The sequence below is a fragment of the Oncorhynchus mykiss genome, chromosome 21 (assembly GCF_057628025.1).
Source record: "Oncorhynchus mykiss isolate SJ-2025 chromosome 21, ASM5762802v1, whole genome shotgun sequence".
Classification (NCBI taxonomy): Eukaryota; Metazoa; Chordata; class Actinopteri; order Salmoniformes; family Salmonidae; genus Oncorhynchus; species Oncorhynchus mykiss.
Window position 1 is genome coordinate 32,342,418 of NC_143042.1, and position 16,505 is coordinate 32,358,922.

The 16,505-nt window shown below is 43.0% G+C and overlaps 1 protein-coding gene across 9 annotated transcripts in view; it reads left to right on the top strand.

Moving 5' to 3' along the window:
- The window catches only part of col4a6 (collagen, type IV, alpha 6), a 165,273-nt gene that overhangs the window by 127,442 nt on the left and 21,326 nt on the right, over positions 1 to 16,505 (top strand). For 3 of the 9 annotated variants that reach the window (XM_090214429.1, XM_090214428.1, XM_090214430.1), the window contains exons 15-26: positions 242 to 286; positions 451 to 504; positions 768 to 837; positions 932 to 1,039; positions 1,201 to 1,350; positions 3,174 to 3,275; positions 11,530 to 11,687; positions 11,935 to 12,117; positions 12,285 to 12,471; positions 15,579 to 15,650; positions 15,747 to 15,854; positions 16,286 to 16,504. In XM_090214429.1, the coding sequence (XP_090070555.1) occupies positions 242 to 286; positions 451 to 504; positions 768 to 837; positions 932 to 1,039; positions 1,201 to 1,350; positions 3,174 to 3,275; positions 11,530 to 11,687; positions 11,935 to 12,117; positions 12,285 to 12,471; positions 15,579 to 15,650; positions 15,747 to 15,854; positions 16,286 to 16,504 (1,456 nt within the window). Of the gene's footprint in view, positions 1 to 241; positions 287 to 450; positions 505 to 767; positions 838 to 931; positions 1,040 to 1,200; positions 1,351 to 2,113; positions 2,195 to 3,173; positions 3,276 to 11,529; positions 11,688 to 11,934; positions 12,118 to 12,284; positions 12,472 to 14,424; positions 14,467 to 15,578; positions 15,651 to 15,746; positions 15,855 to 16,285; position 16,505 lie in introns of all 9 variants that reach the window. The other 6 variants (XM_090214422.1, XM_036957760.2, XM_090214424.1 and 3 more) reach the window with 3 other exon arrangements.

Below are 16,505 nucleotides of genomic sequence, written 5' to 3' on the forward strand. Positions count from 1 at the left end.
TCCTCCCAAAGTGTGCACTTGTTCACTTCCCTTCACTGATTTGAAAGGAATGACTGGTATAATAAATATGGTGGAAACCCATACTGGTCCGTACCCCTACCAATAGGATGCTTTTAAACTTGTAGGAAGTAGTCAACAAAATAGGTATTATTGGTATACACTCATTGTGTTTTGTTGATTGGGATTCTTAACTCTGATTCTAAACTGTTCTCCGGCGGACTTCTTGTTTCTCTCTTGGCAGGGTCCTCCTGGTTTTAACGGGCCTCCCGGATCTCCAGGAAGACAGGTAGGACACACACACACACACACACACACCACAGTTAGGCTCTATCACACACAGCCAGAGGCAAAACGAGAGACGAGAGAGAGAGGCACACACACACACTTAAATCAAATAATACATTGATTTATAAACAGATTAATGAACCAATGAATCTCTTTCCCACAAAGGGATTCACAGGAAGTCCAGGGTTCCCCGGCCAACCAGGCTACAGAGGACCTAAGGTAATACGTTTTTCTGAAATGAATAAATTACTGTGTATTTCATACAAATGGAATATCATGCAATATTGGCCGTATTTTCACAATTCTGATCTTTTGCCCAATTTTCGGTGGAAGAACAGATCTGATTGGTCAAAAGACCAATAATTTGTGGATAAAGATCAGAATTGTGTCATCTTGTTCTGAGGGTTTGAGTTGCAAGGCTCCAGTCTGCCAGTAGGGGGTGAAGAAGTAAATACATGGTATTTTCTTCTGTTTGTTTTTAGGGTGACCAGGGAGAACAGGGGCCTCCCGGACCCCCGATCTACACTGATGCACAAGGGATGTCTGTTCAAGGTATCACACACACACACAAACATGTTATGTATCATGAAAAAGCCTGATACCCACAATCCCCTCTGTTGATCACCTGTCCTCTGATTGGTTGCAGGAGCACCAGGTGACAACGGCATCGACGGCCTCCCTGGCCAACCAGGGGACGCGGGAGCTCCAGGGTTTCCAGGACAACCAGGACGACCAGGCGACTCCTTCAGCGATGGTAACACTGAGACACACATACACATGCACGCAGGCACGCACACATAGCACACACACACAAATGCATACGCGTACGCAGGCACACGCATGCATACAGGCATCCTCTCCTTTCCCCTCTCTCCCTCTCACCTCCTCGTCTCTCCTCTCTCAACCCTCTCCCAGGTCGCGGAAGCAGCCCAGGGTTCCCTGGTACACCGGGGCCTAAGGGAGAGAGGGGTAACCCAGGCAGACAGAGCTATGGTCCTGAGGGCCAACCAGGAGGACAAGGCTTACCAGGAACCCCTGGACCACCCGGACCACCAGGCAGATCTGGTATGTTACGCATCGGCATAATCATATCCGCCATGTTTCATGCGGGACGGATGAGGGATGGAGCTTTATAGCGATAATAACAGTTTGAGGTACTGAGTGACTGTTAGCTTCCAGTTTTTTTGTCTAACTTTTTATTCATTTTAATCGAAGTGTTGTTGGCGAAAGAGATAGAAAAAGTATATTTGTTTCAAGTGAGAAAGATGAGAGCGACAAAGAGAGAGGAAAGACAAGTAGTGAGAGAATGAGAGAAGAGAGGTTGAGTTAAAGACAGGTTGAGTTAAAGACAGATTGAGGTGGCCTCAGATTGAGGTGGCACAGCGGTCTAAGGCACAGTGCTAGCTGTCACTACAGATCCTGGTTCGATACGCACAAAATGGCCCAGCGTCGCCCAGGTTAGGGGAGGGTTCTGGCGCATGCACGCTGTTTACGTGTTTCCTCCGACACATCGGTGCGGCTGGTTTCCCGGGTTAAGCGGGCAGTGTGTCAAGAAGCAGTGCGGCTCGGCGGGCCGTGTTTCGGAGGACGCACGGCTCTCGACCTTCGCCTCTCCCGTTGCAGCGACGGGACAAGACTGTAACTACCAATTGGGGAGAAAAAGGGGTAAAAAATACAAAAAAATAAAACATCTGAGTTAAAGACAGATTGAGTTAAAGACAGATTGAGTTAAAGACAGATTGAGTTAAAGACAGAGGAATAAATGAAGAAACAAAGGTACAAAGGGAGGGATGTAACTGACTGTGTGTCCTGTGCCGTCCTCTTGGAGATGAAGACTCGTCCAGCGGCGCCCGTCTGGTCGTCACTATGGGGCCCAAGGGCCAAACACTGGAAGTTAGCATACCAGAAGGTAGTCCCTGCCACCAGAGTGGGGATATTGCTGTTACCATGGCAATATTCAGACCACCGAAACAAAAATAATACCTCAACTATATCAAGTTTCCAAACCTGAGCCATAGGTATACAACTACATGTATACGCATGGTTCTGATCTAAACTAACCGTCAGGACCAGTGGAGGCTGTTGAGGGGAGGACGGCTCATAATAACGTCTGGAACGGAGCGAATGGAATGATATCATACACATGGAAACTGTGTGTTTGATGCATTTGATACCATTCCCCTCATTCCACTCCAGCTATGACCCCAAGCCCGTTCTCCCCAATGAAGTTGCATCCAACCACCTGTGGTCAGAACACTCTTTACTAGCACATGCCAGTGTAGCTGGGAAGAGTGGTTGCTCAAATCCAAGATGCTTTCTCACATCTGGCCACTAGGTGTCTCCCTACCCACCCGTATGGCAGGACCATAGATAAACAGTACACCGATACAGTCTCCACATCTATGGCTCTGGCATATGGGAGAGAGAAAATATTAGAGATTTTCTGATGATATCTTTGCTACAAATGAGGATGAACAACAATGGGTAAATGTTTTGTACTTTCCTGCTATGTTTCCCTGCTCGCTAAAAACATTCTAACAAAGGCAGATGTGATGCACAGAGACAAAACAAGTTTGTTTTGTCCAAAGACTGACCAACCCTTCCTATTCCATATGAGCTAACTAACAGACCAAAGTAACAGAGTTTTTAAGTTAGAGGTCAAGAGTGTTTGTGTGTTTGTGTTTGTGTTTGTGTGTGTGTGTGTGTGTGTGTGTGTGTGTGTGTGTGTGTGTGTGTGTGTGTGTGTGTGTGTGTGTGTGTGTGTGTGTGTGTGTGTGCACACGCGCGAAATACTACAGTGGTGTAAGTGTTCTTTGTACCAATACTTCTACTATTCTGTACAACTTGTCGAATCATCTATGTGTGTGTGTGTGTGTGTGTGTGCGCAGTAACCAACATCCAAACCGACTTGTTCGACAATCTACCAGGAACGCCAGGACGACCAGGAGCCCAGGGACCACCTGGAGCCAGTGGATATAAGGGACCCAAAGGTAGGATACGCACAGACACACACACACATTCACATTACGGACAAAAAAAACAAAATTGATGTAAAAAATAATTTTAAAAATCCTCTGGGGCTGATTTGCTGGATCCCTTTCTACTGCAGCTTTCTCCCCCCCCCCCCCCAGTTGTAGAATCTTTGACTATCCCTAATATCTGGAAGGTTGCGCATGTCCTCCTCCTTCACATAGGTGGGGATCCTTCGATAACCTAGATAACTACCGGCCAATTTGTAGCCTATCTTGCCTTGCAAAAATATTAGAATCACTGGAAAACTCTCAGCTAAGATCTTTAAAAAAATAAATGTTTTACTTCAAATGATATTCTTAATGTGCACCAGTCTGCTTTTAGACCTGAACACAGCACTGTTTCAGCAGCTACGCTTGTCTTAAATAACGTGTTAAATTGCTTAGGTCATAGGAATCACTGCTCTGCCATATTGCTCGACCAATCAAAGGCCTTCGATTCTGTGTGCTTTCTGATGGTGCCAAGTCAAATGACCTCGACATTACTAAAGGTGTCCCGCAGGGGTCGATTTTGCGACCTGTCCTCTTTACTAGTTACATAAATAATATTGGTCTATCTGGAGAAACCTGTAACATTCATCTGTATGCAGATTAAGCTGTTATGTACACTATTGTCCCTACTGCTGACCAGGCTACGTTAGAGCTGCAATCTGATTTTGTTGCCTTGCAGAAAGCCCATATTGATTTAAAATTGGTACTTTATGCGGGAACAACTAAAATGTATGATGTCTTCGAATTCCCTTAGAAACAATTCAGATAGGTTTCACGTGTATGCATTGGATGGCATTTGTGGGCTTTCGGATTTACAAAAATGTTACGTTTAAAAAAGAATACCAATGAGCTAGTTAAGAAGCTGTGATTTTTTTTTAAGTAAGCTTCTTTTAATTGAAGTAGGTCATACCTCGAAAGAAATTACACCCATATGTCTAAATTCTATGGATCACGTCATCTCATTATACGCCGAAGATATTTTACTTCGTCGAGACAGTGTATCTATATCCCTCTCAAAAGCTCTGTCGATCATAGACAAATTCAGCTCTGTCTTAAGTTCTAAAATACATCTAACCAAATCTGCCCTACTGGTTCTCAAGACCCCGGTGAGAGACTCCATCTCTACTTATGCAATCCCAATCGGTAGACTAATATCCCAGTTGCTTTAACTGGCCAAATATCTATTGTCAAAATGAATATATTGCCACGGCTGAATTTCTGTACTTCAATGCTTCCCTTGTCTCCAACTTCTGGCTACTGGGATCGAATCCATAGTGCGGTTTTCAAAATGTGCATGGCAAGGTCAAATAAACAAATAAAGGTCAAATAAACAAATAAAGGTCAAATAAACAAATAAAGGTCAAATAAACAAACTTGCAAAGAGGGTAAGATGAAGGACTATCCGTACCAAACTTTAAATTTGTATTTCCAGGCACTAGCATTTTGTCACATCCTAAATTGGAGAGATCGTTCTGCCTGAGTATTTAGAGAAAGATGGTGTCTCCTATTGCTCTTGAAGAGTTGGTCGTCACTGAAATATCTCTTAAACAATGTCATCTATGTTTTTAACCTATTATTTCTCACACAATTTTTATTTGGCAGAAAATTTCATAACAATGTAACTGGGAATGAAAATGGCACGCCCATACTCCAACATTTCACAATAACGCCTTGTGATCCGGAGGGTGGCCTTTTGCACCCCCACCCCCTCTCCCCCAATGGTCAAAATGTGGAATCCACACCCTTGCAGATATCATAGACAGTAATGGTTTGAGAACCTTCCAAGATGTGAAAGATGCCTCACAGTACCAGGCAAATTCGTTAAGCTGGCCTATGGACTCCCTTGGGGAACCCAACTACCGAACCATTCAATGATGGGATTTATAAATGAATTGTCTGGGCTCCCGAAAGGACTGATCTCTGTTTTGTTATTTAACTAGGCAAGATAAGAACAAATACAAATTCTTATTTTCAATAACGGCCTAGGAATTGTGGGTTAACTGCCTTGTTCAGGGGCAAAACGACAGATTTTTACCTTGTCAGCTCAGGGATTCGATCTAGCAACCTTTCAGTTACTGGCCCAACGCTCTAACCACTATATAGCTCAATATAAAATACAACCTTTTGGGAAAGCTCATATTCTGAGCTAGCCATTTAAAAAGTATGGTCCACAGGTCTAATTGGATCTGAACAAACCTTAAACTGGAACAGGATATGGGAAAATGTGACCTTGGCATCCCGTAATTCGAACCATTTAACTTATACATTTTAAAGTTTGATCACAGACTGCATTTAACACCAAGGAAACTTTTTACAATGAGATTGATCCCAACTGTCCCCTAAATAAGCGAGACATAGTCCTCCATTTTCCTCCACTGCCCTGCAGTTAAATGCTTCGGAGGTGAAGTTACAAAATGAATATGAAAGTGCACGGATAAAAACTTCTAATGCTTTGCATCTGTTAGGATACTTAACGAGGACAGCGCCTTGAATCTCTCAATTAGTCACAGACGATTACTGCCGGCTGTAACAAAGAGGCAGGGAGTTTAGGAAGCAGGTGCAGTCCGGTGAGTTTAATACGAACAAGCATAGAGTGAACACCTGCACAAAAGTAGCATCTGCACATGAACACAGATACCATACAGCCTGATGGGGGATAACAACGTAGTGCTAGATAAAGGGGGAGTAATCAGGGAAGTGATGAAGTCCAGGTGTGCTTAATGATGGGTAACCAGGACCGGTGGTTAGTGGGCCGGCGATAGCGAACTCCGGGGGGGGGGGGGGGGGTTATAACATTAGAATTATAGACAGCTAGAATTAATGGTGCTGGTGGAACAATTGAGGCCTGGACAAATATACTTGACTCTGTGAAGAATAATCTCGGCTAAAGCCCAACACATACAAATAAACAATCCATAAAGCCCAACACATACAATATACACACTAAGTGTACAAGGCATTAGGAACACCTTCCTAATATTGAGTTGCACCCCTTTTGCCCTCAATTCATGGACTCTACAAGGTGTCGAAAGCGATCCACAGGGATGCTGGCCCATGTTGCTTCCCACAGTTGTGTCAAGATGGCTGGATGTCCTTTGGGTGGCGGACCATTCTTGATACACACGGGAAACTGTTGAGTGCGAAAAACCCAACAGCGTTGCAGTTCTTGAGACACTAAAACCGGTGTGCATGGCACCTACTACCATACCCCGTTCAAAGGCAATTAAAACTTTTGTCTTGCCCAGTCACCCTCTGAATGGCACACATCTGTGTCTGAATTGTCTCAAGGCTTAAAGATCCTTCTTTAACCTATCTCCTCCCCTTCATCTACATTGATTTTACTTTATTTGCTTTCAGGCCCACTTGGAAGGGGGTAGTGTGGGGAGTGTTTTCTCTGGTCGCTGGGAGGGGGTGCGGGAGCGTGCGGTGGGTGGGTGGGTGGGAGGGGTGCGTGATGCGTGGGAAGGGGTGTGAAACATGGTTTCCGGGAGTGGGGTGTGGGGGTTTGGATGGAGACATGTTGGCTGGGTGAGGTTGAGAGAATGGGATGGGAGGTTGGATGTGGAGGCCCAGTTTTCTCTTCCTGTTTATACTGAATGTATTATTTATATTAAACTCTATGTATTTCTTTAAACAAATATATACATATATATTGAATGGCAGACTACAGGTACAGGTTCTATAAACTTAGAATTTGAAATGGATAATGTACCCCTCCGCCCACCCAAAAAAATATCACAACATTTTTTGGGGGGTAAAAAAAATGAGCAATCAAATAAATAGATCATGCCTCTCCCTAAACCGCAGGAAGCAAGTTCTACAGCAAGTTGTACAGGCACCTTCCTGCCAGGTTTTTGATTATGATGACACCATTTACTAGAATGTAGCAGCAACTATTTTAAAACCCCAAGATGCACTGTACCATAACGCACTTCACTTTATCACAGGTGACAGGTTTAATATTCACCCCTGCCTCCTTCATCAGAAGGTTGGCTGAACCGTTCTTAATTCCTGTACATCACTTCACTTCTCCCTTTTTGTCTACTCAGCTCTTCTACATTAACTTCCAACATATCTCAATTCTCTGTTAAAGTAACAACAACAAAAATATGGGGCACCAAATCCGCTCACAGGGTTGGATAAATCTTGAGGTCCCTTGTGTCTCTGCATGTTTTGAAATCATTTACAAACGTCATTAAATCTGGAATCCCTGGTGCCAATAGGGTAGTTGATGAGGGCTGAATGAGGGCTGAATTCACTGAGGCTTGCAGGTGTTTTGGATGATTGTGGTGGTTTATTTGTGTTGTTGAGATGTAGTGTGTATCTGAGGTAATAATAAAGTTTATTTGTGTTGTTGAGATGTAGAGTGTATCTGAGGTAATCCTGTAGTTTATTTGTGTTGTTGAGATGTAGTGTGCATCTGAGGTAATCCTGTAGTTTATTTGTGTTGTTGAGATGTAGTGTGTATCTGAGGTAATCCTGTAGTTTATTTGTGTTGTTGAGATGTAGTGTGTATCTATGGTAATCCTGTAGTTTATTTGTGTTGTTGAGATGTAGTGTGCATCTAAGGTAATCCTGTAGTTTATTTGTGTTGTTGAGATGTAGTGTGTATCTGAGGTAATCCTGTAGTTTATTTGTGTTGTTGAGATGTAGTGTGCATCTGAGGTAATCCTGTAGTTTATTTGTGTTGTTGAGATGTAGTGTGCATCTGAGGTAATCCTGTAGTTTAATTGTGCTGTTGAGATGTAGTGTGTATCTGGGGTAATCCTGTAGTTTATTTGTGTTGTTGAGATGTAGTGTGCATCTGAGGTAATCCTGTAGTTTATTTGTGTTGTTGAGATGTAGTGTGTATCTGAGGTAATCCTGTAGTTTATTTGTGTTGTTGAGATGTAGTGTGTATCTGGGGTAATCCTGTAGTTTATTTGTGTTGTTGAGATGTAGTGTGTATCTGAGGTAATAATGAAGTTTATTTGTGTTGTTGAGATGTAGTGTGTATCTGAGGTAATAATGTAGTTTATTTGTGTTGTTGAGATGTAGTGTGTATCTGAGGTAATAATGAAGTTTATTTGTGTTGTTGAGATGTAGTGTGTATCTATGGTAATCCTGTAGTTTATTTGTGCTGTTGAAATGTAGTGTGTATCTGAGGTAATCCTGTAGTTTATTTGTGTTGTTGAGATGTAGTGTGCATCTGAGGTAATCCTGTAGTTTATTTGTGTTGTTGAGATGTAGTGTGTATCTGAGGTAATCCTGTAGTTTATTTGTGCTGTTGAGATGTAGTGTGCATCTGGGGTAATCCTGTAGTTTATTTGTGTTGTTGACATGTCGTGTGTATCTGGGGTAACCCTGTAGTTTATTTGTGTTGTTGAGATGTAGTGTGTATCTGAGGTAAGCCTGTAGTTTATTTGTGCTGTTGAGATGTAGTGTGTATCTGAGGTAATCCTGTAGTTTATTTGTGTTGTTGAGATGTAGTGTGTATCTGAGGTAATCCTGTAGTTTATTTGTGCTGTTGAGATGTAGTGTGCATCTGGGGTAATCCTGTAGTTTATTTGTGTTGTTGACATGTAGTGTGTATCTGAGGTAACCCTGTAGTTTATTTGTGTTGTTGAGATGTAGTGTGTATCTGAGGTAAGCCTGTAGTTTATTTGTGCTGTTGAGATGTAGTGTGTATCTGAGGTAATCCTGTAGTTTATTTGTGTTGTTGAGATGTAGTGTGTATCTATGGTAATCCTGTAGTTTATTTGTGCTGTTGAAATGTAGTGTGTATCTGAGGTAATCCTGTAGTTTATTTGTGTTGTTGAGATGTAGTGTGCATCTGAGGTAATCCTGTAGTTTATTTGTGTTGTTGAGATGTAGTGTGCATCTGAGGTAATCCTGTAGTTTATTTGTGTTGTTGAGATGTAGTGTGCATCTGAGGTAATCCTGTAGTTTATTTGTGTTGTTGAGATGTAGTGTGTATCTGAGGTAATCCTGTAGTTTATTTGTGTTGTTGAGATGTAGTGTGTATCTGAGGTAATCCTGTAGTTTATTTGTGTTGTTGAGATGTAGTGTGTATCTGAGGTAATCCTGTAGTTTATTTGTGTTGTTGAGATGTAGTGTGTATCTGAGGTAAGCCTGTAGTTTATTTGTGTTGTTGAGATGTAGTGTGTATCTGAGGTAATCCTGTAGTTTATTTGTGTTGTTGAGATGTAGTGTGTATCTGAGGTAATCCTGTAGTTTATTTGTGTTGTTGAGATGTAGTGTGTATCTGAGGTAACCCTGTAGTTTATTTGTGTTGTTGAGATGTAGTGTGTATCTGAGGTAATCCTGTAGTTTATTTGTGTTGTTGAGATGTAGTGTGTATCTGAGGTAAGCCTGTAGTTTATTTGTGTTGTTGAGATGTAGTGTGTATCTGAGGTAAACCTGTAGTTTATTTGTGTTGTTGAGATGTAGTGTGTATCTGAGGTAAACCTGTAGTTTATTTGTGTTGTTGAGATGTAGTGTGTATCTGAGGTAATCCTGTAGTTTATTTGTGCTGTTGAGATGTAGTGTGTATCTGAGGTAATCCTGTAGTTTATTTGTGTTGTTGAGATGTAGTGTGAATCTGAGGTAATCCTGTAGTTTATTTGTGTTGTTGAGATGTAGTGTGTATCTGAGGTAATCCTGTAGTTTATTTGTGTTGTTGAGATGTAGTGTGTATCTGAGGTAAGCCTGTAGTTTATTTGTGCTGTTGAGATGTAGTGTGTATCTGAGGTAATCCTGTAGTTTATGTGTGTTGTTGAGATGTAGTGTGTATCTGAGGTAACCCTGTAGTTTATTTGTGTTGTTGAGATGTAGTGTGTATCTGAGGTAACCCTGTAGTTTATTTGTGTTGTTGAGATGTAGTGTGTATCTATGGTAATCCTGTAGTTAATTTGTGCTGTTGAGATGTAGTGTGTATCTGAGGTAAGCCTGTAGTTTATTTGTGCTGTTGAGATGTAGTGTGTATCTGAGGTAATCCTGTAGTTTATTTGTGTTGTTGAGATGTAGTGTGTATCTGAGGTAACCCTGTAGTTTATTTGTGTTGTTGAGATGTAGTGTGTATCTGAGGTAATCCTGTAGTTTATTTGTGTTGTTGAGATGTAGTGTGTATCTGAGGTAAGCCTGTAGTTTATTTGTGTTGTTGAGATGTAGTGTGTATCTGAGGTAACCCTGTAGTTTATTTGTGTTGTTGAGATGTAGTGTGTATCTGAGGTAAGCCTGTAGTTTATTTGTGTTGTTGAGATGTAGTGTGTATCTGAGGTAATCCTGTAGTTTATTTGTGCTGTTGAGATGTAGTGTGTATCTGAGGTAATCCTGTAGTTTATTTGTGTTGTTGAGATGTAGTGTGAATCTGAGGTAATCCTGTAGTTTATTTGTGTTGTTGAGATGTAGTGTGTATCTGAGGTAATCCTGTAGTTTATTTGTGTTGTTGAGATGTAGTGTGTATCTGAGGTAAGCCTGTAGTTTATTTGTGCTGTTGAGATGTAGTGTGTATCTGAGGTAATCCTGTAGTTTATGTGTGTTGTTGAGATGTAGTGTGTATCTGAGGTAACCCTGTAGTTTATTTGTGTTGTTGAGATGTAGTGTGTATCTGAGGTAACCCTGTAGTTTATTTGTGTTGTTGAGATGTAGTGTGTATCTATGGTAATCCTGTAGTTAATTTGTGCTGTTGAGATGTAGTGTGTATCTGAGGTAAGCCTGTAGTTTATTTGTGCTGTTGAGATGTAGTGTGTATCTGAGGTAATCCTGTAGTTTATTTGTGTTGTTGAGATGTAGTGTGTATCTGAGGTAAGCCTGTGGTTTATTTGTGTTGTTGAGATATAGTGTGTATCTGAGGTAATCCTGTAGTTTATTTGTGTTGTTGAGATGTAGTGTGTATCTGAGGTAATCCTGTAGTTTATTTGTGTTGTTGAGATGTAGTGTGTATCTGAGGTAATCCTGTAGTTTATTTGTGCTGCTTTATTGATGAATTGAATTATCATGTTGTGGGTTGTTTGTTTTCAGGGCTCCGTTGTGATTGGGCTCCCCTGAATAATTAAAAGTTAAATCAAATCAAATAAAAAAACACATCGTACATCTGTACATTCATTTTACACTATAACAATCGTACCCAGTTCTTTCCCAACACCTCTCAAGTGTGTTGGGTTATTATACAGCTGGGACAGTAAAGCTTTAATGTATCTTAATCTGTCTCCTTACCTTACTTCCATCTTCCTCTGTGGTCCAGGGGAGCTGGGTGACTGTAACTGCCTGGGAGAAGGCACCTCGGGTGGGGTGGGGCCACCGGGTGCTCCTGGGTCTGATGGAAGACCTGGGGGGTTCGGACGTAAAGGCGAGAGCGGAGACCCTGGCATACCCGGTTTCGGAGGACAACCAGGAACACCTGTAAGTGATCAGGATTTGACTGTTTGAAGCTTACTTGTGTTTTGGGGTATTTTCTCCGAATATGTAAAAGTATAATGCTGCTAAAACGTACGTTTACTCTAAAAATGAAGCAGCTTATGTCTACTCACTCCTTGTTTCAATGTACAAATATTAAAAGTGTACATGCATTACTAGGTCTGCTTCACAAATCTGAGGTATGACGACAAACTACAGAATGTGATGGTAGCACCTCTTCTTCTCCCCTCAGGGTCGTGCGGGTGAGAGGGGTTTCTTTGGGCGTAAAGGAGAGAAGGGGGCCTCCTTCTACCCGTCGTTCAGCCGGGGGATCAAGGGTGAACTGGGGGCCCTGGGTCCTCAGGGCCCCCCTGGAGACATGGGCCGACCCGGGAGAGATGGACTGCCTGGGTTCCCTGGACAGCCTGGGCCTCCTGTGAGTCACATGTACACACACATGTACACACACTAATAGATACACACACAGATACACTCGCGCACGTACTGTACCCAGGCACACACATTTACACACCTTTATAGATACACACCCACACACGCCATGTCCTGTGTATTGTAATAGAACTGTTCCTCTCCACTCCCCAGGCTGATGTCGATGGCTACGGAACCGTCGGAGAGAGAGGTTTCCCAGGGTTCTCGGGGGCCAAAGGTCGCGCGGGTGAACCAGGAGAGAATGGGATTGGCTACCAGGGTACCATCGGTACCCGCGGGTTGCCAGGCGACCCGGGCTTCACCGGGTTACCAGGGCAACCTGGTTTACCTGGCCCGCCAGGTATGTGCCACACAACAAGGAGGCCGTGGAGAGAGAGAGAGAGTAATGTGAAAGTGTATATATAAAGTGTGTATCCTATCCTCTCCACAGGAAGACTACACGTAGAACAGGCAAACTGTCTAAAAGAACAACTTTGAGAATCCCACTTGCTTCCCATTGTGCGAACAACACAAAGTATTTCAGTAACTAAGGCTGCGTTTAGACAGGGAGCCCAATTCTGATCTTAACTAATCAGATCAGGTCTGAAAAAGATTTTGACGTGAAAAGATCAGATGTGATTGGTCAAAATATCAGAATTGGGCTGCTCGTCTCAATGCATCCTAAGTACCACAGCCCTTCAGTAGCTACAGACACACCGAAGAAAATACGTACGATTGGGGCATACAGAACAATACAAGAGCAGTAGTAAGGTTGTTGCTAAAGCAGCCAATGCAGCTTGCTATGTCGTCAAGGTTTTCCTCTCGTCATTCATTCCCTTGCAGGCAGTTGATTGGTCAATTAAAGGCCCATCATTAATCGCTTATATCTTCTCTAGCCAACCTACCTCAGCCTTTAGCTACAGTACACTGTTAGAAAAAAGGGTTCCAAAAGGGTTCTTCGGCTGTCCCCGTACTATAACTCTTTTTTTTGTTCCTGGGAGAACCCTTTTTGGTTCCACATAGAACCCTTTTGGGTTCCATGTAGGACCCTTTTCACAGAGGGTTCTACATGGAACCCAAAAACCAAAAAAGGGTTCTTCAAAGGGTTAACCTATGGGGGCAGAAGCACTTTTTTGTCTAGGAGTATAGCTGCTTTATCAATTCACACAGACAAACAATAATTCCTTTGCTGTGATTGCGCAATAACGGCTACTACTGAACTGTGATTTTTCAATCTCAGAGGAGAAAGAAATGGATGTTTTAAAAAGAATGAATACAAGTTCATGGATGTTAACATAATGATAATTTACAGTAAGTATACAGGAGACTGACAACTCCTGATGACACTGAGGCTGTCCTAAGATGGACACCTTACTTGTAATGAAAGATGTTTTAATTGCAATAGACATGAGGCTAGCTAGCTACGGCTTCTCTGAGATTGAATGACACAAAACCCAACAGCATTTTGCCACTCATACGAATGAACGTGCGTGTGACTGTTGCCTACGTTTTCTGATACAACAATGCTAATGCTGAGACGGATTCAATGATCTTTTTTAATACGATACGTTATTCTTTTTTGAAGAGAGAGAATGAGGAAAGGTTACAAAACAAAAGAGGGCGAAACACATGATGTGACCCTTTTTTTTTTTTGCCGACTAAGCTATTCAGATATCTTTATCATTTTGTTCATATTTGCCACTCTCTCCCTCTCTTTCTCCTCTTCTGAAAGAGAATAACCTTGACCAACCATCTCAGAATGATTTTTACTTTGCTTATGCCTGAACTGAATGCTTAGTCTCTGCCCTCTGATTTGCTGTTTGTTTGTTTGAATGATTTTTAACTGGCTTATGCATTGATTTGCGTGACTGTATGCAAATTACCTGAATGACCTTGATTGGCTTGTCCTCTGCCGTCCTGTCCTCCCTGTATCCCCCCCCCCCCTCCCCGCGCTCTCTCTCTTCCTCTCTCTCCCTCTCTCTCCCTCTCTCTTCCACTAGTACATCTCTCTCTCTCTCTTCCTCGCTCTCTCTTCCACTCTCTCTCTTCCACTCTCCCTCTCTCTCTACCTATCTCTCTTCCACTCTCCCTCTTTCCTCTCTCTTCCACTCTCTCTCTCTCTTCCCCCTCTCTCTATCGCTCTCTCTCTCTCTGACTCACACTTTATATTTTCTCTCTCTCTCTCTCTCGCTCGCTCTCTCTCTCGCTCTCTCTCTCTTTCTCTCTCTCTCTCTCTCTCTCTCTCTCTCTCTCCATTCATCCCTGCATCTCCATCCTTCCATCACTCTGACCCTGTGCATGTTTGTCTGACCAGGTGACAGCTGTGGGCAGGAGGGGGTTAATGACGCAGAGGGAGGTGAGAAGTTAAAGAGAACGGCCCTTGACAAAGAACCCCAGAGCCCTAGATATAGTCTTTAAGGCCCTCTCTGTTTCAGATTCAGAGTTCCAATGGCAGCCATTTCGGCACCGGGAGTTCCAGGTCATTGTTATGGAACGTTTTGGTGCCAAAATGGATGGCAGACGGTTGTCCACGTACTGTGTACCTGTGGCTCAGGAGATACTAGATCATTCTGTGGCTATTGGTTGGATGAAACACCCCATGTGCTCATTCAAAGCATGTAATGGTAGAGAAAGGAGCAACTGAACTCTTCAATGGACAGAATTGTAATTTACTCAACATGTCAATCATTTGTTCATGCTGTCACCAATGGAGGCTCCTTGTTTCCCCGTATGATTGGGATTCCATTGGGCTTGAATCAGTTGATGATTGACACTTGATGAGGAACATTCTTCCCAGGTTTGAGTTCTAAGTAGCTCTGGTCCAGGGCATTACGTGAGGCTGGCTGGCTCAGCAACAGCAAGCCGCGTGTATCGCCCTGGACCAGAGCTAAGTTCCGAGCTACAGTACAACTCTCTTCCTCTGTCAGAAAATGGTTGGGAGCTTTCGGTGGCCATTGGCATGTAGCAGTGCATTACTTCACTCCTTCTCCTCCAATCAGAGCTGCTGAACCCTGGTGCATGTGTTAAGCTCCGCCTCTGCTAAGTGCTTAACCAATAGGGAGGGGGGAAGGCGATGGGAGGGTAGCCAATGAGACTTACATTAGTGTAGTTTTTTTAATTGAAATAATACCAAAATAAAATAAATGTACTTACTAGCTGTGGATCACTTTTTACTGTCCATACCTATAGTATTGTCTTAATCAATTACTAACTACTTTTAATCAACAGATTGACATTAAAATCCTCACCATAATCGAACGTAGTCGTAATCACATAAATGCATATCCATAAACAAGCATACAAATAATAATAACGTGCTACAGTGATGGCCAATATGTATGTATAAGCTAGACTGTGTGTACTTTAATATTATAATGGCATTGTATCAGTTACTCCAGCCCTGTGTGTGTGTGTGTGTGTGTGTGTGCGTGCGTGCGTGCTAACCTTGATCTGACTGGCTGTTACTAGGGTTGACGGTCCCTTGTCGTCTACCTGGCGAGGACGGAGAACCCGGCTACCCAGGAATACCTGGAAGAACAGGTAACATATAGACATCATCACCATGGCAACACTTCCTGTTTCGTGATTTTTTTTTTTTTACACGGAAGTTGTGTGTGTGTGTGTGTGTGTGTGTAGGTCCCAAGGGCGAGCCAGGTTTCCCAGGGGGTCCCGGTCGGCCCGGCTTTGATGGAGGGAAGGGAGAGAGGGGAGACCCTGGCTTCGGAGGTCAGCCTGGACCACAAGGTGACTAACACAGCTCATGTCATACCCGTTAGCTTCAACAATATCTCCACTCTTCTCTTTTCAAGCATGACCATCTAGTCACCACTAATCTGATTAAAACTTGATATCTATCGTTCATTGTTGATATTTATAAGATATGACTTCATAGTCTAATGTTCTTGTTCCCATGAGCTCATGTTAATTAGCCTTGACAATATCACCACTCTTCTCTGTTCTAGTGACCACTGACATCTGTGGTCCATTGCTGCCAATTAGTGACCATAAATATTTAATGAATGAAGTTGACTGAGTTTTTCAATTACTTCTACTCACTCGTTTGTTTGCTGCCCACACAAATTACCTTTAGTGTCTGCTAAATGGCATACTGTACATACAGTAATAGTGAAAATAATGATATATTGAATTGAACCAACTTTATCCCCCTCCCCCAGGTTTCCCTGGCCCCAGAGGAGATGCGGGCGTCCCAGGTATCCCAGGCGAGGGCCGTCCAGGGGCCCCAGGGAAAAACGGGTTCCTGGGGAGGCCGGGGGAAAAGGGGCAGCCGGGGGAGGTTCTGGGGGCCTCAACAGGTCTCCCTGGATCACCTGGGTTTCCCGGAGGACCAGGAGACAAGGGAGAGCGAGGAGTATCGGGACTACCTGGAGGACCAGG